The 24,394-nt window shown below is 42.8% G+C and overlaps 1 protein-coding gene across 2 annotated transcripts in view; it reads right to left on the bottom strand.

Annotated features, from left to right (window-relative positions):
• Positions 1-24,394, bottom strand: part of VPS13D (vacuolar protein sorting 13 homolog D (S. cerevisiae)) — a 184,381-nt gene that overhangs the window by 130,603 nt on the left and 29,384 nt on the right. For both annotated transcript variants that reach the window (XM_004678519.2, XM_004678520.2), the window contains exons 20-29: positions 22,132-23,163; positions 21,518-21,608; positions 19,636-19,762; positions 18,050-18,230; positions 14,082-14,264; positions 9,222-9,444; positions 7,150-7,360; positions 5,029-5,200; positions 4,739-4,851; positions 2,630-2,842 (exon numbers count right to left, since the gene is read on the bottom strand). In XM_004678519.2, the coding sequence (XP_004678576.1) occupies positions 2,630-2,842; positions 4,739-4,851; positions 5,029-5,200; positions 7,150-7,360; positions 9,222-9,444; positions 14,082-14,264; positions 18,050-18,230; positions 19,636-19,762; positions 21,518-21,608; positions 22,132-23,163 (2,546 nt within the window). The remainder of the gene's footprint in view (positions 1-2,629; positions 2,843-4,738; positions 4,852-5,028; positions 5,201-7,149; positions 7,361-9,221; positions 9,445-14,081; positions 14,265-18,049; positions 18,231-19,635; positions 19,763-21,517; positions 21,609-22,131; positions 23,164-24,394) is intronic.

The following is a 24,394-nucleotide window of genomic DNA, read 5'->3' as shown; positions in this document are numbered from 1 at the left end:
GGCCAGTCCCCTGGTCCAGTGATTCACCCAGCTTCTCGGAGCCTGTGTCCTCTATTATCAAGTGAGGGGGCCCTCAGGTGCCAGGCCCAGGACAGGAGGTGGCTACACAGCAGCTCCCTTCCTGACAGGCTATTTCAAGAAGGGTCAATGAGGTGCTCATCTTTCATCACTAGGATCATTTCTTTCTGACACCAAATTTACACAGTAGTCCCTGAACTGACCTGAGAGCCCAGACCTTCCAGCCTGCTGAGGAAGACCAGGAAGATGTCATTACTGTGACTATGTCCATAAGCACCCCCACGGAGTTGGCATTGAGAGAATGGAAAGAGAGTATTAGTTTTGTTGTCCATTTCTCCAAATTCTGTATTTGAGGTGAAAATTCAGGGAGGACTCTCAGGCCTGTCCTCCAACCAGGGGTGGTCAGGGGCTAACCCGTTCCTGAATATGTGTGAGTGGGCAAAGATGGGGAGAAGCAAATCCACAGCATTTGGGGGTGAGCCTCTGCTCTTTGAGCACAGGATCAACTTTGGGACTCTGGCCAACTCTGGCTAGTTCCCTGCCTGGTCGGGGCTTCTGTTCAGGAAAGGCAGATCGGGAGCTGTGTGTGAGGCTGGCTTCTCTAGTCTGTTTCTCCTAGACCTGGCACGCTGCCTCTAAAAAAAGGGCATAACGATGTATGTCTGCCTCATACAGACACAGCATTTTTCACAGAAACACTTTACCCTTTTGTAATAGAGAAAAAATGTTGCCCTCAATAAAATTTTCCACCCATTTTGAACATAGATCATCAGAGCTAAGCACTAACTAGAAAGTCAAAGTGTGTCTGATTTCTTTTCTGGAAAATATTTCAAGCCTTTAAGTACAGTGAAGTGATTTACATTTGACACACAAAATCCCAACAGAAGAGTAATTCTTCTAGAGGCACAGAAAGTGTTCAAAAGTTCCAACTGAGGCAACATTTTAACCCTCCCATTGACAATGGGATTTCTGTTAGCAAAAGCCAAGGTAAGACTTTATTATTTGACTCCAAGAAATTATGTACCATTAGTCAGTCTACTCAGTATAAAACAGTATTTCAAGGCTTCTTGCATATTAACAATATCATGCGTGCCACACTAGCTGATTGTTCAGGAAGTCAGACCAGCACTAGTAAAAAGATTCTGAAATTGTTTCTACAGATGGACCAAATATATGCAAGCCTCCTGTTCAAATAAACATCACCCCAGACAAAGGGACCGGAGGGCACAGTCAGCTTATCGCTGACTTCAATCAGCCTGGACACTAGAACCACGGTGGCCTGAAGACTTTTGGCCAGAACATGAACTTTGAAATCCGAGGCCCAGGTTTGAGTTCAGACTTCTTCACTCACGAGCTGTGTGACCCCAGAAGGGTTACTTCACCTCTCCAAGCATCTATATCTGCATCTGTTAAATGGGGAAGAAGTCAACCACTTGGCAGACCAGTGGGAACCAGTGCAGAGCAGGGATCGATAAGCAGCAACAAGCATTTATTCCTGAACTTTTAGAAAGTTCATGTAAAGGTTTAAATGTCTATTTTGCTAGATTTCCTAAAGATATATGGCGAGAGACCATGACTTCTCCCTAAAGGAAAGTTCAACCCTGAGGAATTCACTGAACAGCAGATTGAAATGTCAGGTATATTTAAACATAAATACAAGAATAATTTCGATGACTTTCTTTTCTTTCTTTGCCTATCCAAGAAATCTTTCCCAGATTTTTTACCTACTGGTTTCTATTTACAACATACCTAATGACAGCAAGCATTAACAGAGTGAAAGTGACATCGGTTCCAAAGGCTAAGGCCCTCTCTGGCGGCACAACGAGTTAAGACGCAGCACTGCAAGCTAGCCACGGCCTCCTCACCCCGGAGGTGACCCACATGGCACAGCAGACCTCTCCTGTCTCACCCGCTGCTCCCTTCAGCAGTTTACTTCATTGATCTGCCTGTTCTGCTCCCCACTCTGTCTCTGGTGAATCCTCTCGCTGCCCCTGCACCTCTGGCCTGTACCCCAGTTCTGTATGCACAAATAAATAAATCTTAAAAAAAAAACCACACAAGCTACATCAGAAATAGTAATAGCCACCATCTGTACCACACAGCATGCCTGAATTATTGTTTATTATCTCCAAAGTATGAGGTGGCACAGTCATTCTTTTTTATTTTGTACAAGAGGAATCTGCAGCTCAAAAGGTTAAACAGCTTGTGCGAGGACACAGAGCTAGACAGAAGAAATCCACAGTCTATAAAACTAAAGCTATTTTTACAGAGAAGTGAGCCAACAAGACAGTAAAAGCCAGCTTTATACAGTCCTTTCCCCATTAAATAAGTCAAACTTCTCCCTTCCCCAAGTCACTTTCTATACTGAAACAGTCTACACATTACAGGGAGGTTGATGTTTAAGGATATGGTTTATTTCTGAACTATTTCTTTCTTTTTTTTTTTTTTAAGGCAACAGAGACATCTTCTGGTCAATGAATGAAATTGTAAAGTTTCAGGAACATTAAGAACATTCAGTATGGTGCACAAATAGCCACTACCTATTTATCTTTTCAGTGATTACGCAGTCTGTCAACAAACCACAGTAACAAAGAAAGGCCGAGTCTACTACCTGAGATGCAGCTCAATCTGAATAGACCCTTGGGTGGTGCTGCTGCTCTTGGAGGGCTGAAAGATACAGTTGAACACGTTTGTCAGACCCGGGCTGGTCTTCTGCCCGACATAGCGAGTATCAAAGGCCATCATGGAATGGGAAACCAAGTTAATGGACTTGGTTTGATTTGAAAAACTCTCATAAAGCAGTTTACATTTCTTGAAGTCAAATCTGAAAAGGGAAACAACAGACAAGGTATGAAACTCTTCTGTTCTCGAAAATTATGTACGTTCAAGACAACAAAACCAAATAACAACATGCCTAAGTTCTATGAAGGACAATAACTGATTCTGAGATCTTTCTCTGGTCTTGTGAACAGACCGCCCAAGTGGATTCAGTGATGTTGAACCCAGTATCTATTTTCCAGAGACGATCTTGTTCACAGGAACGTCATGAGAAATCACACCAGATATTGGTGTATGTGATCTATTATTGGCTCATTAGCATTCTCGTTTCTCACTTTAAGTCTCAGAAGACTATATACTTGTAGTAAGTCCCTAGTGCACAAAGAATCCCTTTTCAACCTACCTGTGAGTCTACTGAATTATTTCTTCATAGTCTACCAAATTTGTATACAAGACTGCTTATAGCTTACTGAGAAAACTTGTATAAATCGTATTTTCATAAAGAGAAATAATGTGACTGATCCAACAACAGGAAATGCATTAGGGATTTTAAAAAATTTTTACCAGGGGTAGCAGCAATCAGCTATTCCTAATTATTCAGCATCACACACATACAGAATTACTCTACATTAGAAAAAAACAAGGACATAGTCACTCATCAGAAAAAATCGCTGGCTCACAGACCACTGGCCTAGGACCTGCCTCACTACACCACGTTCTCACTCACTGGGTTAGGTTCAGGGCAGGGCAGAATTTGCAAGAGAAAGACAAAATAGCAGACCATGTGCTTCAGTGGGGAAATGACTAACCTTGAAGTCCACCTTTCAAATCTTAACCACTCTACCAGCCATATGATCAAATACAAACTTTACCTGTATAAAACAGGAGTAACATTTACCCACGCATAACTGGTTTTTAGTGTGAAAATACAGTACAGGGCTCTCCCCAGTGGCACAGCAGGTTAAGGCACAGCACTAAGAAGCTAAAGCCACTTCCGCATGAGTTCGATCTCCGCCTACCCCAGAGGTGACCCACATGGCGAGGCAGACCTCTCCTGCCCTGCCCTCTGCTCCCCTCAGCAGTGTACTCCATCAATCGGCCTGATCTGCTCCCATTCTGTCTCTGGTGAAGCCTCTCACCACCCCTGCACCTCGGTCCTATACCCCAGTTCTGTATGCAAACATAAATAAATCTTTACCAAAAAAAAGAAAGAAAATACAGTACACCTTGAAAAGTCCCATCCCAGTCAGCACAAATTATAGGTCTACCAAGACCAAACAAGTGAGCGAAATAAGTAAATCGCTAGGTAAGCCATGCCCTAGCTAAAGGCAGCCAAGTTGCTCCTTGGCTTCCAGGTGCTTCCAAGCAGAACAAAGGCCCAGTACTACCAACACTTTCATTTGAAAAGAAGTTCACATCCAACCCGCCTGTGTGGACGCTCTCAATTCTGAAGTGTTGGTGGTGACAACAGTCACTGTGCTGTTCGTCACAGAGTTGCAGCCTCCCCTTCTCCCCTCTGCAGACACACATGAGACTGGACTTCCTGACTCCTCTACATGGGACCACATTCCAGCACCATGAGTTGGCCCCTGAAGTTCAACCATACCAGAGCTCTCTGAACATGAGGTCAGCTGTTCTGTGGGCCAGAGTGATGGTCATGCACAGAGCAGCTAGAGACCCACAGTGGACACCCAGCACTAGGAGGAAAAATAATTTCCCTGTTTCCCGGCTCTCAGGTCTGTCGCTCCAGCAGAGCTTATGCTCTCTGGCGTGAGACAATAACAAATCCGAACATTTAAAAAGTGCACTGCAGAACACACCCAGCAGGGGGCACCAGGCTGCAGCCTCGGCTCTGTGCTACTCGTGTCCAATTTGCATTGCTCTTACTAATAATTATCTGCATACCACTACTAATAACTGAATAATGGAATTAAAGCCACACCTGGCGAGGGACCCAGAACCTTCTTTTCCTTTGGGATCTTTCAGCTCCAGACTGACATTCACCATGTCAACAAGGAAGCACATGCACGTGTACACCTCTCCGCTCAGGATGGTCTGCAAGAGAGAAGGCTGGTCAACCCACAGCTGATTATGCAACCTACAAGGGGGGCTAACATGGCAAGAAATCTAATATGCTTTCACTCCATCTTCATTCCCAGGTGAAATTGAGGACTACAGACTTGGGGGTGACCATCTGCTGAGATGACAGTAACAACGAACATAAAGTCTCACATGAATTCTTGGATCTTGCAAATCGTAAGGCCGCATGAACTCCTCAATGGGCTCGCCAAGGTTGTTCTCTAACAAACCACGGATCAGCTTGTATTTGGACAGATCCAGGGAGCAGTGGACAGAGGAGAGATTACCGTGGATAGATATATCTGGCACAGTATGACTTATTTCTCTATGAAAAGAAAAAAGGTCACTTTTACAAGCAAGTCACTAACTTAACACCGACAGAGCTTACACCCAAATCTAAGTGTTAGAATGCACCCAACCACAATCATCCAGTTAATTTCTAACTTCCAAAGACAAAAATTTCATGTAGCCTCAATGAAACCAGTTAGTCTGACTAATTGTTCAGCCCTTTTTCTTGCAAAATATTCATTCAGAAAGGTGCCAGATCTGGGTTAACTGAGTAATGTATTAATGTGGAAAAAATCTTGCAGGACTCAGAAAAAGCTTAAATAAAGTACAGCTGGGAAAGCAATAAAAGAAAGATGCCAGGCTCTGTATTTGGCTCCTTGGATTTAGCACGAACTAAAGCACACCAGGCTTCATGGTGTGTCCACACGGAAAATCTGAGCCAATTTCTGTCTCAGCTGCAACGGGTAGGAGTAAAGCTGTAGGTGCTGGGACAGAAGTATAAACTTCACCCCGATATTCAGGAGCTTGTTTGCTACCCTCCAGGGAGATGTAGGGATCCCTGCAGATATAGCACTCTGAATGTATAAAGCAGAGGGCTAGGAGGAGGATTTAAAATGGAAGAAGAATATAAAATATCACTTTGTCCATAGAATAGTTAAAAAAGGGCAGGGACGCCATCAACAGGGAAGACCTGGGAGGGTCACTGAGCGCAGTCATGGGCCCTGGCTCTGTGCTGGGAGAGGCCAACAGGAGGCCTGTGTTCAGTTATCACCTTGCACTGGGGCTGCCCGTATCCATATCATTATCACATACACACTGACAAAAGTGGGTAAAGTTTAGATAAGCAGAGCGGCACAGCACTTTTTTTTGGAGAGCATTACTTGAAAAGAAAACAAAGGGTTCAATTTCTAAATAACAAAGCTCATCTTAAGACTGCTAAGCAGTAAAACCAAATATAGCCCATGCCAACCATAACTGGACATCAGCCAGGAAGCACTTGACTAACAAGTAAGAATGAAAGGCAAAAGTCCACGAGAGCAGCTAAACTGTGTCTTGAATCCAGAGAGAAATGAAAAAAGCAAAATTAAACTTGGCCAAGCCTGAGAGTGCAAAGGGAGAAACCCCAATCTCTGAAGTAATGAGGCCGTTCCCCAAAACGCCACAGCCTTGCATCACTTCACAGGCACATCTCGTCTCTCCCGGAGCCAAGGTGCAATTGTTGTCTCTTCCTCTGAAAGGAAGGCCCCAGGGAACGACGCCGCTCTGACAGCAGCACCCAGTCGCACAGGCACGGGCCGGCAAACACCGGTGCCTCAGAGGACCACGCTAATGATGCCGAGGCTCAGCCCCGAGTCAGATGCCGGTGGTCTCAGCCAGGGTCTGGAAATGCTTACTTTCTAGAAGTTTCCCAACCAGATGGAGAGCTAATGACAACTGAAACAAAGTTCCAGAAATAAGCATCCTGGGTTTTGAGGCCAGTTTGAAAGGTAAGGCAGAGTTCATTCGTCTTTCTGACTATTTGGAGCTTAACAGAGTGAAATGGGCAGAATGACAGGTCAGCGGTCACCGTGAGGAAACAGGCCGGATAAAAAACAGCAGCAGGTCCACGACCTACTATTTTGGGAACACTTAGTCCAAATGTCACCTCTTCCAAAATACTTTCCTTGCCATCTCTTCCACCTTGTTATCACTGAAATTTGGGCTAATAAAATCATCCCTTTCTCTTTGTTTCCAGGGCCTCGGTAATAATACCTAAGTAAACACTAAGTTAGAATCATCTACTTACCTTCCTGTTTCCCTCAACAAAATGCAGGCACCTTGAGGACACAAGCCTTTTCCTTTACCACAGTAGCGCACAGGAGGGACGTGCGTGACAGTGAGGAAGAAAGAAATAAGTGCCTTCATCTTCCAGACTTAACTTCACAGCACTGGTCTCCACGTTCCTATGAGTCTTAGGCAGACAGTCATTCCGCTTGAAACACTCACCTGTCCAAATTCCTTTCCACCTGCAGCTTCAGCCGACAGGGCTCAGTTAGGAGGCTCCCTCCCATCTGTCGCACAAGATAGGAAGGGAAGAGCAGATCACCACTGTTGTCCTCTGAGGCCTCACAATACTCTCGAGGGCGTCTCTCTGCAGCAAAGATGTCCATGTCTTGGAGATCCACCTCGATGCAATCCAACAGGCAGATATGGTCTTCTACAAGGATATGAGGCAAAAGAGAGAATGAGAAAAATGGAACTCAGGCCGGGCAGGCGCTGACCAAAGCTAGAATGCCATGCACAGCTCATTCTGTCTGCGGAAATGCTTACACTGCCTGTCTCAGGAAACTGGCTGTCGCTAAGTCTCCACTCTGGCCCCCACACTTCCTACACAATGTCCCATGTGTGGGACACTCTGCCCTATCCGCTCCACACCACGCAGAGATAAAGCCACATTCCTTCAGTGGCCACATTCCTTATACACTGGCTGAGGCTCTGGGACTAAAGCGACTTAACTTGCACCCTCTAGGACATCCAGCTGGGGTCTCATGCAGAGATGCTACCAAACTGCCTAGCAGCAAAACTCCTTGTTCAAAGAAACAGCTGAGGCAGTCAATTCCATAGCCACTGATTGATCCAAGTCACTGTCCAGCCCACCATGAACTCCCCTCCACTACAGCGAGCAAAAACACTCTACCCACAAATAACCTGAGCACCATTTAAAACCCTAACATTCTCTTTGTACATATACTCTACTAGTTATATTTAACCTGAAGTTCTTTCTGTAAAACATCTCCAAATTGCTTGAAGACCTGTATAAACTCTCTGTCTACTTTCCAACCTCGTCTAAGCCATTCTTCTGCCTGTTCATGAAGCATTGGCCTCACTGACTTTCCTTTCCCAAAAAATGCCAAGTTCTTAGCTGGCAAGACAGACTTTGCCTAGTGGTGTCACCCTCCCACTTCAACTTCAGTTGGAGAAATCTTTCTGGAATACACCTGTACGTAGGCTGGCCTTAGTCCCAATCAGTAGTGTGAACCACACAACAGAAGCACACATTTCTTGAGTACACCACATGCACATGTGCCCGCCTGTGTTATGTGTACAGCCTGGCAGGACCGATCAGCCCGGGAAGAAGTGAGGCTCTGACATGTGTCTGCCTATAGTGCAACTCATAGTGCAACTCGACCGGTCACTGTCTCCATAGTCACTGGCAAGCTAAACTATTTAATGTCTTTGTCCCATTTTCAAAACGGGGATGAAAGTGAGATCGGGGCTATGAGGTTGGGATGCAGTAATTCACATGAAGTGGTCCAACAGCAGGACACACAGGCAATCACGAGTCCCTGCCATCAGCCCCTGAACCACAAGTCACTCCGTCTCCTTCCCGTCACCTCTAGGCCCACAAGGGACTGCAGGGAGTTAACTTGCCCTCACCCAAACAAGACATTCAGCCTCTCTCCCTAGTGTCCCACCTCTCTCTAGATTTGGGGGCCTCGTCATATTCTAATTCCCTCTCCAGCCGCCCAAAGCTGCACCTCCCGCCTGTGAATGATCACCCACAAGGAATGCATTTAAACACAGAAAGGTCAAATTAGGTTCTTGTCTGGGCTGACTGATTCTTAAATCTCAGAGAAGAGCACCAACAGCTGAATAGCTCATGGCTTTGAAAACTGCTGGAGTATCTCTGCTGTGAACTGATTCACACTAATGTCAATTTTCAGAGTTTTTATTTTTTTTTATTTTTTCAGAATTTTTTAGCATTAAATACAATAATATATGAACAAGGATAGTGTCTGGGGACACAGGGATTGTGCCAACTACACTGCCAACTACCTTGGCTTATAAAGACAGCAGCAGTAGGCAATGTAAGTCTCATCACCACACCGTGTCCAGCAGAGTCACATCGTGCTAGCTCACACCCGTAAACTTCCTAAAGCAACATCAAACTCAGGTCACCGCCAAGCAAATGCTGTACGTTGTAGCCATCTTTATACAACACGCGCCCCCCCAGGTTCCCAAGATGGCCTGGTGAATGCCCCCGCCTTCGCTATGCAACTCTCTGCTCCCCCTTTTACCTGGGCTTTTGGAAACCTGGTCGACAGCAGGTGTGGTCTGGTGCACTTGCTGTTTGCTCGAGGCATTTGGCGCCAGCTCATTCTTCAGGCTGCCTGCACTCACTCCAGCAGGAGGCACCATGAAGAGCCCCTCAAAGTGGGCGCCCTTGGGCTCCTCTGCACTTGGCATTTTCCTCGCACTGTGCTTGGGTGTGCCCGCTGGGGAAGCTGAGGGCACCGATTCCTGGGAAGAAACAAAACAACACGAGGACGCCAGGTGAGGGATGGCTGTCTCTGCCCTCCTGGGCCCCGGGTTCTTCCATACTAACACTCGGCACTTCCTAGGCCGCCCAGATCCCCTGAGCAAAGGGTAAGGGAGTCATGATGCTTACTGCCACATGGAATTATCTGCAGGTTTGACATGTAGTTCACGATCTGCAAAAACTTGAGCAATGTTGCAGGAGATAATATCTCGGCTGAAGAGCAAATGTCAAGACGCTCATTGGCAGCAGTTAATGAGGTCAAATGCAACACAAGCAAATCTTTCAGCCATACCATGATATATTTTTGCTTTGTTGCAAGGGAGTGTTTACTGTTCTAAGAAAATTTTCTAATGGCAACATGGTCGGAATGGAAGTAAACCATGACCACATGTGCTTTCTAGCAATCTCACTTCAGGGTTTACATTTTCATCTCTCAAAACCTGTGTAAACAACAACGAAATGGAAAACACAGGAGCTGGCCTTCCTATTACCTATCTGTTCAAGGGCCTCTGAAAAGTACAGAGTGAAATTAATTCTGTGATTCTATAGAAAACATTGTACACTCCGTTACATACTTAATTACTTCAAGTTTACAAGGGTCAGTCTTCTTCAGGAGAATGACTCAGTAACTAACTTGAATACAGCTTCACTCCGGCATCCCTGATCGGACCTGGCACCATCGAACCTGACACCATCAGATTCTTCTCACCCACAAATGCTTATGAGCAAGTTGGGCGGAGGGAAATGGTTTCCTCCAGTACTGCCTTCTATGTTTATTCCTCTCAGAATTTGAAAAGGAGATGATACTGCTCTCCACAGTGATTTTGGGTAGTAATTACATTAACAGTGAAGGAAACAGTGAAGCTCTACCATATTGCAGTTTTTGGTCGGGAGGGTGAAGGGCAAGGTTAATTACTGAGCAGATGCTATTATTTAAATACTTCCCTCTTGCTTAGTTTATTTAAACTCCTGAGCACATTTATTGCTCTTTCATTTGATTCATCTCTACAATCTCTCTATAACTGGTTTAAGTAAATCAGTGGCTTGAGAAGATTAACTCAAAGCTTTTTAAAAGACTGACAGGGAAATTATGGTTTAAGCACAAACTATGGTTGAGAAAAATGAAAAGAAAAGCATATGTAAAAAGTTCAAACCCATGCTCATTACAGTGTGGGTTTACATAAAGCACTCTGGGCACACAGGAGCCGTAGCCCTCTAAAGCAAACAGCCCCTCACAAGCTTTGGTTTCAGGGCTCCTTCCTGTCCTCTCACCACTGGAACGCACACTAGACAGTCTCACACATGCAAGTAGGTACGGAAGGGCAAACTAAATGCAAAGTAATTTTTGGTGAAGAAAGTAACTGTTCACTTCACATAGGCCTACACCAGTTAAGCTCACTGTACCTGTGAAGAGGTAAGCTTCACAGATACGTCTCTCTGGTTATCACTTTATCACCTGACACACTCCAAGCAGCCCTTATGGAATTCTACAGAACTATCACCAGTATGTAACAAGGTAAAGTGTTTCCAGGATTTAAGGAAAGAAGTTTGCCAAGAAATACTACCTAGAAGCTAAAATTTTTTAAATTGTTTTTAATGGTCTTTAAGAAGGATTTCTCTATGCACAAGGGAAGTGATTTACCAGAAGGAAAAAAAAAAAAAAGTGGGCTTTCCCACTAATGAAATATTACAGAGGGTCAGTTTTCCCTTTTTAAAGCATGTCAGTGTGAACCAACTGTGGAATCCCATAAGATGTTTCAAAATAACCAGGAGGTAAAAACACTGTTATACCTTGAAGAAAAAGCGATCCTTGGATGGACTGCCACTTAAAACCAAATCCTCAAAAACAAACAGAGGGAAATTTTTTTATTAAAACACTACAAACTATGTGCTGTCATTTGGCTTGCTTAATAAATTTTTTTTGCAAAAATGGCTTGAAATAATTTGCCAATTTTCCTTTAGAGGCAAACTCCACAGTCAACTCATGAGCCCAAATATAGATATACCTGACACAGAAAAGCAGTCCTTTAGCTTTTTAAGAAGGGCAGGGAAACAAAAATTATTGAACTTGATCATCCATCTTGTCCTTAAAATTGCAGGCCTCAAAACAAAGCTTCACCATAAACGAACACATCCAAGCATCTTACCACAGTGAGTATCTTAGTTCAGTGGAGGGATCCAATGCCCGCCGCCCCCCCACCCCCACCCCGTCACCACAGAAGTGAACACAGACACTGCATCTTAAAATGCAAACACAAACCCTGACACACTGTTGATTATCAGTCAGGTTCATCAAAAATATCTCAGACTTGGGAAAAGTGAACAAGGAAATTAGAAGTTGTTACTAATCCCTCTCTCTGAGAATGGATCTTACTTTCAGGTTCTTTAAGACTCTGGTCAGGGACCAGCAAAATGTGTCAACTATGAAAACAGATTTTCATCCTAAGACCAAGGTAGACTGATTTCACTTGTACTGTTCTAAAAAAACAGACTCAGGCAGAAGCCTGTTTCTCCCAGGGAAAGCTCTGGGGCCAGATACTCTAACAGATGGGCTTTTTCACAAGGGAAACAAGTGGACTCTCGGCCACCAGCTTCAGTCTTAAAAACAGGTCGATGAGACACGCACACTGGAAGTGCCGCCTCTTGCTAAACACTGCTCCTTGGCTTCGCCTCTGCTCTGATCCTAAACAGATTCACTGTGCCAGAACAGCCCTGAGTGGCACTGGAAGCCTGCCTTCTCAGGCTGTCATCCTGACACCCCACGCTGGGCCTGACCCCAAGGTTCCTGTGACTCTCACCATCTTGTCTTTACTTTCCTCCTCACCCTACCCATTCCCATTCACTGAATCAAAAATTTTCAGTTCAGATGTTTAAGTCAGTCATGGTGAGCAAACAGATGAGAGCAAATAAGGGACAAATGAAGACACTGTAGTGACAGTACTTTGAAATGAGTATTTGAGCTGAAGCATTGCCACGGCCCATGCCTTTCTGAGCCCTAGCAAAGTTCTGGTGAGGACTACCACCTGCATCCTTCTCTCCTCACCTGTTCTCTCTGTATCTAGAGAGGCAAATAACTGCTCAAATGTATGCTGTAATAACCTCTGGAGTACTACCATCTTTGTCATTTAATGATTCACTGCCATATCCTTTGGAAAATTCAGAAGAGCTACAGAGGTTCAGGGAAGGGCCAGCAGGACACACAGCAGGAGCAGCCTTGCCAGTTCACTGCCCCCATATAAACCTGACCCTGGGAGGTAAACACATTTTGAGTTAAGAGCACCGAGCATGGTCGGCACAAACATCAAAGTCTGTGGTTGACTCTCTACTCCCTAGCTAAATAATACAAAAGAAATGACTTACCATTTCTAATTTTATTTTAAGATTTATTTATTTCTGCATAGAAGAACTAGTTTGAATGGAAACCTGCACTCTTCTGTTTACTGCAATTGTGCAATTTGCAACAGCCAAGATACAGAAACAACCTAAATGCCCCAGAACAACACCTGGAGTGTCATTGCCTATACTTCTAAAATCACAAGCCACACTGTGAACCAATGTTAACACAATTTAATGAAAACAGCCAACTAGCCAACTTACTGAGATCTGTACTATGGCCAGAATACGCTTAGGTGTGTGTGCACTTGAAAAGAATGCATACTCTGGGGTTGTTTGATATGTTGTTGATCATCTAGACAACTCCCCACTTCCTGATGAGAAGAGGAGGAGCAGATGGAAAGAGCTCAGCATGAGCTGGTGTACGACAGACATAACATACATCAGCCACTTGCTGTCATTATCATCAGTCGTATGAGATCATATATTCAATCTTCAAAGGCACGCTCTCTCCTTATGTATTAGCTGTTAGGCCAATGAGCACAGCTCACTGAGAGTTTCTCTACATGCTTTTCTGACAAGCTAAAATGTACTAAACAAGCAGATAGACTGGAAAGCTGCAACAGAAACCAGCAAGGTTTCATTAAAACTCACCATGAGACCAAGACCTCGTCTCTAGTTCCAGCAATGTCGTTCAGTCTCCTCAACTGCAAAATGGGCAGGAGGGGGCTAATCAGCCCGCCTCCAAGGTCTCCTCAGTGCTAAGTCTGTGGTTTCCTAGGTGTTCCCATTATCACTGTGTATGCAAAAAGTCCTAATTTTACAAAAGTAAGTGAAAATAACCATAAGCCTCATTCCAATCACCTCCAAAAACTTTTGTAATAAATAAGCACTAAAGTATTTTTAAACTATAAAGAAATACACTGGGTAAGATCTTATTATGACGATATTGTCACATGGCTTCATTTAGCAAAGGCCAAACCCCAACCCCCAAAGCACGCCAGGTAGTGTAAGAAGCTGATTACTGTAAGGTCAGCCTGCCAGGACAGCATTATAGAAATGGAAGACAGTCCTGCTGGTTTCTTGCAAAGTTACCATGTACCGTTGGGAAGGGATATGATTTATTCCTATTACTGAAATGTCAATAACATGTCACAGAGAGATTCTTCAGACTACATATATTACAAAAGTTAACCATAGTGGGGATTTTCTTATGACAACATGAATGTTTCAATGATGTGAATTTTTCAAGGTTGAGCTTGAAAGGGGGACACATGTTGCTCACCTTATCTTGTAAGGAAAAGGTTCCAGGAAACCCTGCAAAGAGAAACTTGTTCTTGACTTTCAACTTCCCCAAATTTGCGACAATCAGATGATTTGATCTGGAACTTTCTGGGATTAGGAGAACAGGAGCACCAGCCTCAATATCCAGGAGAACCCGTGAACAGCGCTGGGCTTGATCTCTCACCTAAAGAAGAAGAAATATTGACTCAGAGGCTCAACTAATTCCCAAAAATAAACTCTATTTCTATGTTCAATTGACCAGGAATTGGAAATTGATATTTTAAAAATTAGCATTATTTATAATAACATCAAAATATGAAATATCAAGGGATCAACTCCATAAGGTATGTTAATATATACTTACAAATGTATTTGTATATAAAACGCTGTATATCTATACTTATACCAGTATACTCAAAACTAAAAAATGCTGAGAGAAGTTAGGAACCTAAATACATGCCTACTACCTCATTAAGTACCATCATCATCACCGTTTTCTCCTTGTTTATATTTTCCCACTAAAGGCTCCATGAGAGCAATCACTTTGTCTTTCTCGTTTTCCATTATGTTCTCAGAATTCAGACTATATGACACGTCATTCCTCAGTAAACATTTACTAAATGATGAAGAAATGGATAAACAAGGCTGTCCTAAGAAACAAATGTGAAAGCACTTTGAAAGCTCCAAAGCATCGATACAAACAATTTTTAGCTGAATGACAGCACTTATTCTCCCTAACTCCATTTTCCTTTCTCCTATAAATAAAAAAAAAAGGGGGGGGGGTTGTTGGGGGAGAAACACGCCACTGGTCACGTGGCTTACAGTAGCAACACCCAGACTTCAGACCCTTATCCTGGGATTTCTAAACTGCACATCTTAGCTCCAGCAAAAATCTATGCTCCCAGGTGCCCAGTGGACAAAGAGTTTTCACATAAGAGGCTGAATGTAAAGTGCAGACAAAGGAAAACCACATCATACTTCTAGGGTAAAAAATGGATGATTTATAGTTGGTCCAATCAAATTAGGTCTATGAGGTTCTTCTAATTTCAAACATCAAGAATAAAAAGAATTTTAAAGTTCCATTGGATCAGATCATCATTTCTAAAATGGTAGGAAGAAAACTTCAGTTGCTGGTCAAAGGTGGACAATACCTTTGTCTATCACCTGTATGCTATTAGAAGAAAGGAATTCAATTTTCAAACAAAATAATCTCCTCTTATCAGTAAATAAAAGCAGGTCTTTAGCTCTTGCTGTAAATCTAGTACATCAAACAGCTAGGGATAAGGAGCCCCAAGTTCAGCTTTTTTTCAAAGCCCACATATTCAGCCCTATTCAAATCAAAAACATTCCTTTAACCTTCTACTTGTTTTATGCAATTTGATAAAGCAAATCTTAAGAGCTATCTTTTTAACTTCTGCTTACCCCAAGAAGTGAATCCCAGTTACTCAGTACTGCAGTGTTCTCACTTCCTAACCCAAATGATTCTTCAGTTATACTCACAACTGCCTAAACACATAGAATGTAATTGCTTTAAATATAGATAACAATTCCAACAGACCAACACTTTAGTGAAGCTGTACTGAGTCATAAAACGTCCATAGTTTTGATCAAATAATACCATTAACAGGATTCAATCCTAAAAAAATAATTCTAAAAGCTGAAAAAGTCTTATGCACAATGATATTCATAGGAGCATTACTCATAAGGATGAAAATCTGGAAGTGATTTAAATGTTAAAAAATAAGGAAATGGTTAAGTAAACGAACTTGATGGATTATAGAGCTATTAAATAGGATAGCTATGAAAAATGCAAAGCAAGATGGAGAAGAATTACACAGGGTAAGAAAAGGAGCTGGCTCCCCATGTGTAAATTAGCCAGACTACTGTGTGTGCTGTTTCATCAACTTGAGTTTTCTCTTGACGTATACGTGGACCATAACCGGAACACCTACCATTTTATACCCATTGGGCCAGCAGTTGGCCCCAAATAAGAAGGCTGACTAGTGTTGGGAAGCAAATGAATTAAAAGTCATTCTATACTATACTAGACTGCCCATGGGTGTGTATCACTGAGACAACCACTTGGAAAACAATCTGGCACTTTCTTGTAGACAACCACATGCACAGCCTGTCATCCATCACTCCACTCCCAAGTGTCTGAGGGAAACTCTCACACGTATACACTAGGAGATGCAGCCTACAACAAACACTGAAAACAACCCAAACATACGACAGGAAAATGGACAAAACAGCTATGTCACACATGGTGACAATTCATGAAATGCAATCACATATACCAACCTGAATGAACCCTATTAACACACTAAGTGAAAACAACCCAAGTCACAGAATTTTAAACCCAGTTCAAACCATCTTGTAAAGGTCAAAACAAAACAGAAGGCAGTGCACAGCACCTTTTCGGTTTTAATTTTACAGGGACTAGTAAAAGTCAAGAGAACGGCCAGCTGAATGCTGACAGCACGAGGAGGCAGGGAGGCCCAAGGGGGCAGTTCGTAATGTTCTCATTGTTATTCTGGTGGTGGCTTTATGGAGATTTTGTTATCATCATACTTTATAAATCACATACTTGGTACAGACATTCCTTCATATGTGTCAAATACTAATTTTTTAAGTTTCTAAAAGGAGAAAAGAGGGGATACCATACGCCATGTTTATAGAGGGAGAAAAACAGACAGTAAAACAGACCAACAGTACTGGAGATAAGTAAGGCCGATTCTTTCTCCCAAATTCCCTGTGATTTCACTTTACAATGTTTATACTTAAAGTCTACATTTCCTGGAAGATGCACCGGAACCAGTAAACACTGGTCTGTTCCAGTAAGAAAAACAAGTTAGCTGAGGACAAGTAATTGAGAAGACTTGTCTCCAAAGATCCTTCTTTACTCTGATTCTGTATTACCTGAACATATAATAATGTAATCAAAACTTTAAAGGAAAGCAAAATTTTTAAATGTTGCTCCAAGAAGACAGTATCTATTTCTAAAATGATAATATTCTACCTAATAAAGTAAGTAACAAGTCTCCAAGCAAATACATTTGTAATTGCTCTCTATGATCCCCAAATGTGTGCCAAGACCCCACAGGATGCTGCCACACCTCATAGGTACACAGCCGGGCCAGTCCCAGTTCCTGAGCGAGCATCACTGGCTGTGCACTGTGTGCAGCCATTAGCCTGAGCTCCCGTCAACGCGAGATCATGCTTCACTCCCTTCAGGATGTCAGGTCTTTGCAAAGCAAAGCAGCTGCTGTGACACAAAGCAAGTACCACGAGAAGATAGAGGCAGAACAGGAAATGAGGGCTATGGTATCTAACCTGATTCCAAGCTGGAGAATTTATTCAGTGCCCAAGAGGCACATACATCCTGCTGGTCAGTAGTTATAGTGATTTAAGAATGAAATGAAAATATTATTCTTTCCCTTACACATTCCTATTTTTTCAAACACCTGTTAGGACATGACTATTTATCAAGTTTAGACTTAATTACCCTGTAAATGGAAAAGACCAGTAGGTATTTCTTTTGGCCCGAGAAGAGCTGTGAAAAAACTTCCAAGACATTAAGGGAGCCATGAATTAAGAAGTCTGGAGACATCTAGTGTGTTTGGGAAAAGCCTTCTTTATATAACAGACATGGTCTTGGGAACCATTTCCGGAAGGAATCTCCACTGAAGTCCTAAAGGGGACCAGAGTTTTAAGCACTGTCCATAAATTTCACTTATCTTTCCTAGAAAAAGCTAAAGGAAACTAAAACACAATCTAGTGAACAAGGAATATAAGCACCCCAATTACAGAAAAATGTCTGCAGCTGATCGGCACCACAAAGGGCATCCGTGAGCACAGAGCTACCTTCCTTTATTTTCTGTCGGTGAGATTTTCTGGATTTAGCTAATCAATTCTACTGATCGGTCAAACTGGAAAAGGGGGGTGGGGGGCAGCAAGGAGACTGCCTACCGTCTGCCCCTCAATGGCAGCGCGCTGGCGCCCCAACACATCCTGCAGCTGTGTGAAGTGCTGGATGAAGGCCACGACCTCGGCCTGGAAGCGCTGGGTGTGCACGTACTGCACAGAGGCCATCTGCAGACTCACGCGGACGTCGTGCTCTCTACGGAGCAGCGGGTCGGGGCGTCCATACCTGGGAATTAGGGCAGAAAGGGACTCAGCAGCAAGATAGAAGTTGGATTTCAAAAAAACCTGGTTGAAAACAGCTTTAATTATTAAAACAGAAATCCACAATCAGATTCTAGAAAGCAAATTCCAGTCACTATGCCCTTTCTAAGCTTTAGCAACATATTGAAGACAATACGTAAGGCTCTGGGGTGGCCGCCCCGGCCGTGAACAAAGGGTACTGAACTCATTCTTGATTCTACGCAGAAGGCGCCTGTGGCTCAGACCTGTCACCTGGGCTTTCGATTCTACCTTTACGGAAAATCACTCTTTCCTACTGTAATTTTTGACAAGATGGGCTTGAACAGTAACAAAACTAAGATAAAGAATTATTAAAGAAAACTAAACAAGAAAACCAATGTTTCTGGGAAAATCTGTCTGCTAGAAGCAGAAAGAAGTCTTTTTACTCTAGTGAAATATAGGCCAAAGAGTTTAAGCATCTATATTCACAGAGAAATTGAAAGTTTCTACCAATGGTTTTGAAATTGATGGAAACAATATTAGAATAATAATTTTTTTATGCCACACAGAGACAATGGAAAAAGGAACTTAAAATTGCTGGGCACTTATCCTGTGCTAGTTAAGAATTTTATATGAATTATTTATTATAAACCCACACCACCAAGGTGTATGATAAGCAAATCTGTCACAATTCTCAGCAGAGTATGCCACGTTCTGCAGAGCGAAAGCAAAAGTCCTCAGACATCTTCTAAGGCGGTTTTCCCTTCATGCGTTTTTAACACTGGCCTACTGCATGAGTGCTCCCCCAGACCAGAGCACTGGAGCCAAGCTGGATATGTCTCCTTTTCAGTAATTCCCAAGCAGGTTGATGGCCATCTTTCAAATTCTCAGTCTAATAAGAAAACTATTGTTTAATAGCTAGATCAGTCTAGACATGCTATTTACAATTTAAAATTGAAATGTTTCCACAGAATCTGTTTATATAGGGACAAAACACACAATGTATTTTAGCATCCATTATCTCCAATAACTTTCTCAGACTGAAATCATTTCAGAACTTTCAGAGTGAGGTGGAAACTGACCTAACTTAGTTCCCCCAATATTTAGATAGAAAAGTTGATATATGTAGTGATAAAGTGACTTGCCTAAGTCCCTTAACAAGTTAAGGTTGTAAGCACACAGGCCTTTGTTATTTCAGCCATACCCCATCTGTTCATGACACCAGATCAAGCACTACTTCACTTAAATGTAGATCCATTTTAATGTAAGTCAAAATTCCTCACAACTAGATCATATCAATTTTACATAAGATACAATTTTAAAAAGCTTTTCTTTGTTGTTTAGCCAATGAGAATTGGAAACAGCAAGCAATTACGGCAAAATGCTAAGTGAGAAAAGATGAGTATTTTTACTTAAAAGTCTGGAAGATGAGAGCTTCTTCCCCACTTGTCGTGAAACGTTCTCTGTAGAACTCTCCGTGGGATGTGAGGTCACTCAGAGACAGGCTTCCAATGCTTCCTTGCAAGGCCAGGTCTCCCTCTGAGGGAGTAAAAATCAGAACACATTCTCACTTTTTTTTTGTCATATACCTTTGGTATCTCTGAAACAAAAAATCTGTTGAACCTGCATTCAGATCAAATTCCAAAGATACAGTCTTTCCATGTCACAGATGCTTGACTATAATCAAACTATATGTCAAAAGTTAATTTTTACATTCAATACACCCAGAAAAGTGTTGTATGCAATATTTCCAATAGTCTCAATGTAGAAGTCCAAAGGGGATTGAATAGACAATTTAACATTAACAAGGGGAAAGACATGAAATTAAATACATACACAATTTATAAATAAGGTATTTGAAAATATAGATGGAGGGCCCTCCCTGGTGGCGCAGCGGGTTAAAGCACAACACAAAGAAACTAAAGCCACTTCCGCATGAGTTCGATCCCTGCCTGCCCCGGAGGAGATCCACATGGCGAGGCAGACCTCTCCTGACCCGCCCATTGCTCCCCTCAGCAGTGTACTTCTTCGATCTGCCTGTGCTGTACCCCAATTCTCTCGTGAGTCCTCTCACCCTCTGCCCCTCTGGCCTATGCCCCAGTTCTGTACGAATAAATAAAACTTTAAAAAAAAAAAAATATATATATATATATATATATATAGATGGAAACCTGACTCCCTTCTGAAATTAAATCACTAATTAGAATTAGTAAAATGTCATTAGGTCTATTTATTTGTACTATGGATAAAAGAATGAAGGAGGACGTGTCAGAGATATGTCAAGTTTTCAACAACATTAACTAGATTTTAGTGTGACTTAATAAAAGTGAAATTTATGAGATAGACACTGGAGACATAGATGGAAACTCTGATATCACATGAGTGAACCCCTGGAAGGCTGAAAGAACAAAGGCAGTGTTGAAAATGTATACCAGTATTAACACGATGTGGGTATTAAAAATGGATATTCCTAACTGTTGCTTCTATAGACCAAATTTTATCATCATGATTAGCATTACAAAACAACTAAAGGGTACATACTTGGCACGTTAGTTACGCTCCCAGTCCACTGAAGACACTTGTTATTTTTGACCTTTAATGTCCTCTGATGTAATACCCACGCTTCTCCCCATGGTAACTGGGGAAACTGACTCCTCTAGAAGCGTGTATAAATTCATTTACATCAGGCACAAATCCTCAATTTTAGTTCATTCCTTCCCCCAAAAGACAGGGTTTTTTTTTGTTGTTTGTTTGTTTTTCAACTAGAGTCAACATTTAAGCTTTGAAATCACTTGAGTTTTACCAGGAGTTTCAAAGCACAGAGACCACTGGAAAGAGTGCCAACTGTGCTGACATCCCTACCTGAGACCATGCGCCCTGGTAGCCTCCACTTATGGTGATCCACAGGCCTCCAGAGGCAGCCCTGACACAGGCTGTTTCCTAAGTGTAATCATTAATGATGTCCCCTCTTCACTCTCAAAAAGTTCCAATTCTGGCAAAGAAATCTGCTGAAAGCAGAGCTAGATACCGGCCTCCATCCCAAACTACAAGCTCAGATTCTTATGATTCTTGCAAAGGAGGTGGGTCAGACACCTGCATTTTTAACAAGTTATCCAGATAATTCTGCTCCATGCACAGTATTGGGAAACTGCTACCGGAAATCATGCCCAGGCCAATACCACGAACCAAGTCACTAATCCACATTACCTGATGCGGCACGTGAGGACAACTAGCTTTCTGGGCAGGATGTTCCAATTCTTACCAGGCTTCGCAAGTTTGACTTTTACTACTCACCAATCATTTCCATATGTGCCATTAATTTGGACACGTTCGCTTTAGCAAGCTCACTGGTGGTCTTGTTCAGCACGAGAGAGAGCGAATGAACCTAGAACATGAAGAGAAGCTAAGGCACATGGTACAAGAAGCCCAAAGAAGAACAAGAGCCTCTCAGAGTCTATTCATCTTGCTAAACAAAAGGCCTCAAAGTGCTGCAGAGGGTTCAGTCCCCAAGCGACAGAGTGAAACTGGTCCTTGCCCAACCCTCTCTTCCATTTCTAGGACAAGAAAGCTTATTGCCAGCTAAGAAGTAAAAATGGCAACTGAGACAGAACTTCCTCCTTGGGGCACCCCAGTATGAAGAGCCACTGCAGGACCCCGGGCTCCAGAGCAGGGCTCATTACAGTAGGCTAGGTATCCCTGAATGGCCAGCAGAATGTAAACACTTACACATCTTACTGTCCTAGCACACAGAGCAGAACAGCCTTAAATTTGAATGTTTTAAGGTGTGTGCATATTGACAAATAAAGAAAAATCTATAGCTCCCTGAAGACAAAACCCATTCACTGGAGTAAATGTTCAATGACAGCACTTAAACCCGAATTCACTTCAAGGAGCCAAGGTGGTGATACCTTGAGATCCAGCCTGGTGTTGACGGGGTCCTGAAGTTCAGACTCAAGCAGAGCACTTGACTCTGACTTGATGGTTTGCAGCGGGTCCTCGGGTGGCACCTTCATTGCATGGTTGTCTGCAGTGGAGCCAATACCGAAAAAATCTAGAATCACGACCCAAGTTTGCAGTGTGATGAGCACATCCAGACAGTTAAAATCTACATCAATACTCCGGTTAACTCGATTATAACTGGAAGAGAATTCCGGATGTTTCTTATCCACCAAGAATATATTGATATGGACCAAGGAATCATCAAATTTACTCTTCCCAGCAATTATCTTGGGCTCGTCTACCGATGGAGAAGGGGGCGGAGTCAAGGGGCAGTCCTTGTCTTGGACTTCCTTCTGCTTCTTCCGGGATGCCGAGGTAGGTCTCTGATAGAGCTGAAAGACATTAGGTGCTTCCTCCATGTGGGAAGGGAGAGACCGAGGCATATCCGGGTATTCCACATTGGATACTGAAGGGCAAGACTGAGACAGATACTCTTTTTGTGTCAAGCTAGATGGCTTAGGGGCTCCCCGAGAGACCATCAGGTTCTTATACTTGGAATCTGGGTTTTTCTCCAGTAAGTCTTCCATCAACAGAGAGCGCAGAGCAATCTGAATGGATAACGTCTGGGGATGGTCTTTATTGAATTCCACCTCAAAGTCCTGAAACTTTAAGCTCACGAGGCCCTGGGCCCCCAAAGTCAGATCTCCACTTAGCTGAACTTGAAGCTCTGATATACAAAAGTTGGCCTGAATCTGGGTGAAGGACTTGACCTCTTTTATGGACAAGGACTTCTGAGAAGAGTTAGAGAGGCTGGAGTGGCTGAACAATCCATTCTCCTTCCGTTCAGTGGGAGGTTCTCCACAGGCACCGAGGGAAGGCAGAGGAGAGTTAGGGCAAGGTGAGGAGGTGGCACTGGCTGGAAACTTATTCAGATCTTCACTATACACTAGATTGTCCAGCGTCTGTAACACCTGCTCATATACATGCTTTGCTAGCACCACCTGTATTCAAAGAGAAAAATTCAGTTAGTTCACTACTATTGTACATTGCATTTAGAGGCACTGCCCATGAATGTCCTGAGTTGATTTTTATGGTTGTCCCAAGGGTGATTAATTACTTGAGAATCCAATTGCCTCTGTTGTTTCTCTTCTGGCCTCACCCTCTACTCTCTAGGTGCTCTCCCAACAGTACAACACAGAGTAATCTACTCGCAATAAATGTTTGAGAAACACTGATGAACATATGCCTAAATTGGCTAAGTCCCTCTTTCTAATCCCCCCCAAAAAACCTGTGAAGTTGAAGGGAACACGGCCAAAATTCTATTATGGATCCGGTAGAAGACTGAACGTCAGAACTCAGCTTTCTATCAGGCTGAGCATCACCTCAGTGCACAATCTGGCACAGCTAGCAAACAGATGGAACTTTTTAATAATAATGAAGATTCATGAATGCTTGTTTCCTTTCTCCTTTTGTTCAACTTATAATTTATTATTAAAGATATTTTCAGGCAAATATTTTTATTAAGGACAGTTTTATTAACAGAGGAATTCCAACCAATAGCTATCAAAATGACAGAAATGTGAAAGTAATTATCAAAAAATGACAGCTTTCATCAATAACTTCTTCCCCCAAAGCTCATCGGTGGGATAAATATATGTGAATGACTGACAGGGAATTCACAGTAAGAGATCAGAACCTTGTCCCTGAACACGTAGCCTCTGAGAGGGTACCAGTAGGCACCGGCTGAGTACAGCGTGAGCACACAGAAGCAGCCCAGCGCTCTAGCCAAACAGACAACACAAAGAACCAAAACACAAGCCCAAGCCCTGTTAAAGCTGTAGAGTTAAATTACAGGAATTGAGGGAGAGCAAGCTAGTAACACCACCAGCAAACAGCCAAATCCAAAATGTGGCTCAGTGTGTGGGAATAAATAACCTAGTTCCTGCAACAAAGTAATATGTGGGAGGAACTCTACACTCACAGAGACCTGCTGGACACAACACTAAGTGTGTGGACCTTGTTCAGGTTCTGAGCCAAACAAACTGAAAGGGTCTCTGACATTCAAATGGCTAAAAATTTCAATCTTGCCAAGGACTCTGTAGGGCATGGTAACACCTTTGTAGTTATATAAGAAAATGCAGCATTAGAAGTGAAACATTTCAAATATATAAGGGTAAAACAGGAGGCAAAATAGAGCAAAAGGAAGTAATAACAGAGAGAAGATAATGGTGA

Source organism: Condylura cristata, unplaced genomic scaffold (assembly GCF_000260355.1).
Source record: "Condylura cristata isolate star-nosed mole 26May11 unplaced genomic scaffold, ConCri1.0 scaffold00008, whole genome shotgun sequence".
Classification (NCBI taxonomy): Eukaryota; Metazoa; Chordata; class Mammalia; order Eulipotyphla; family Talpidae; genus Condylura; species Condylura cristata.
The sequence above is the reverse complement of the archived record's forward strand: the minus strand, read 5'-3'. Positions and strand labels throughout refer to the sequence as shown.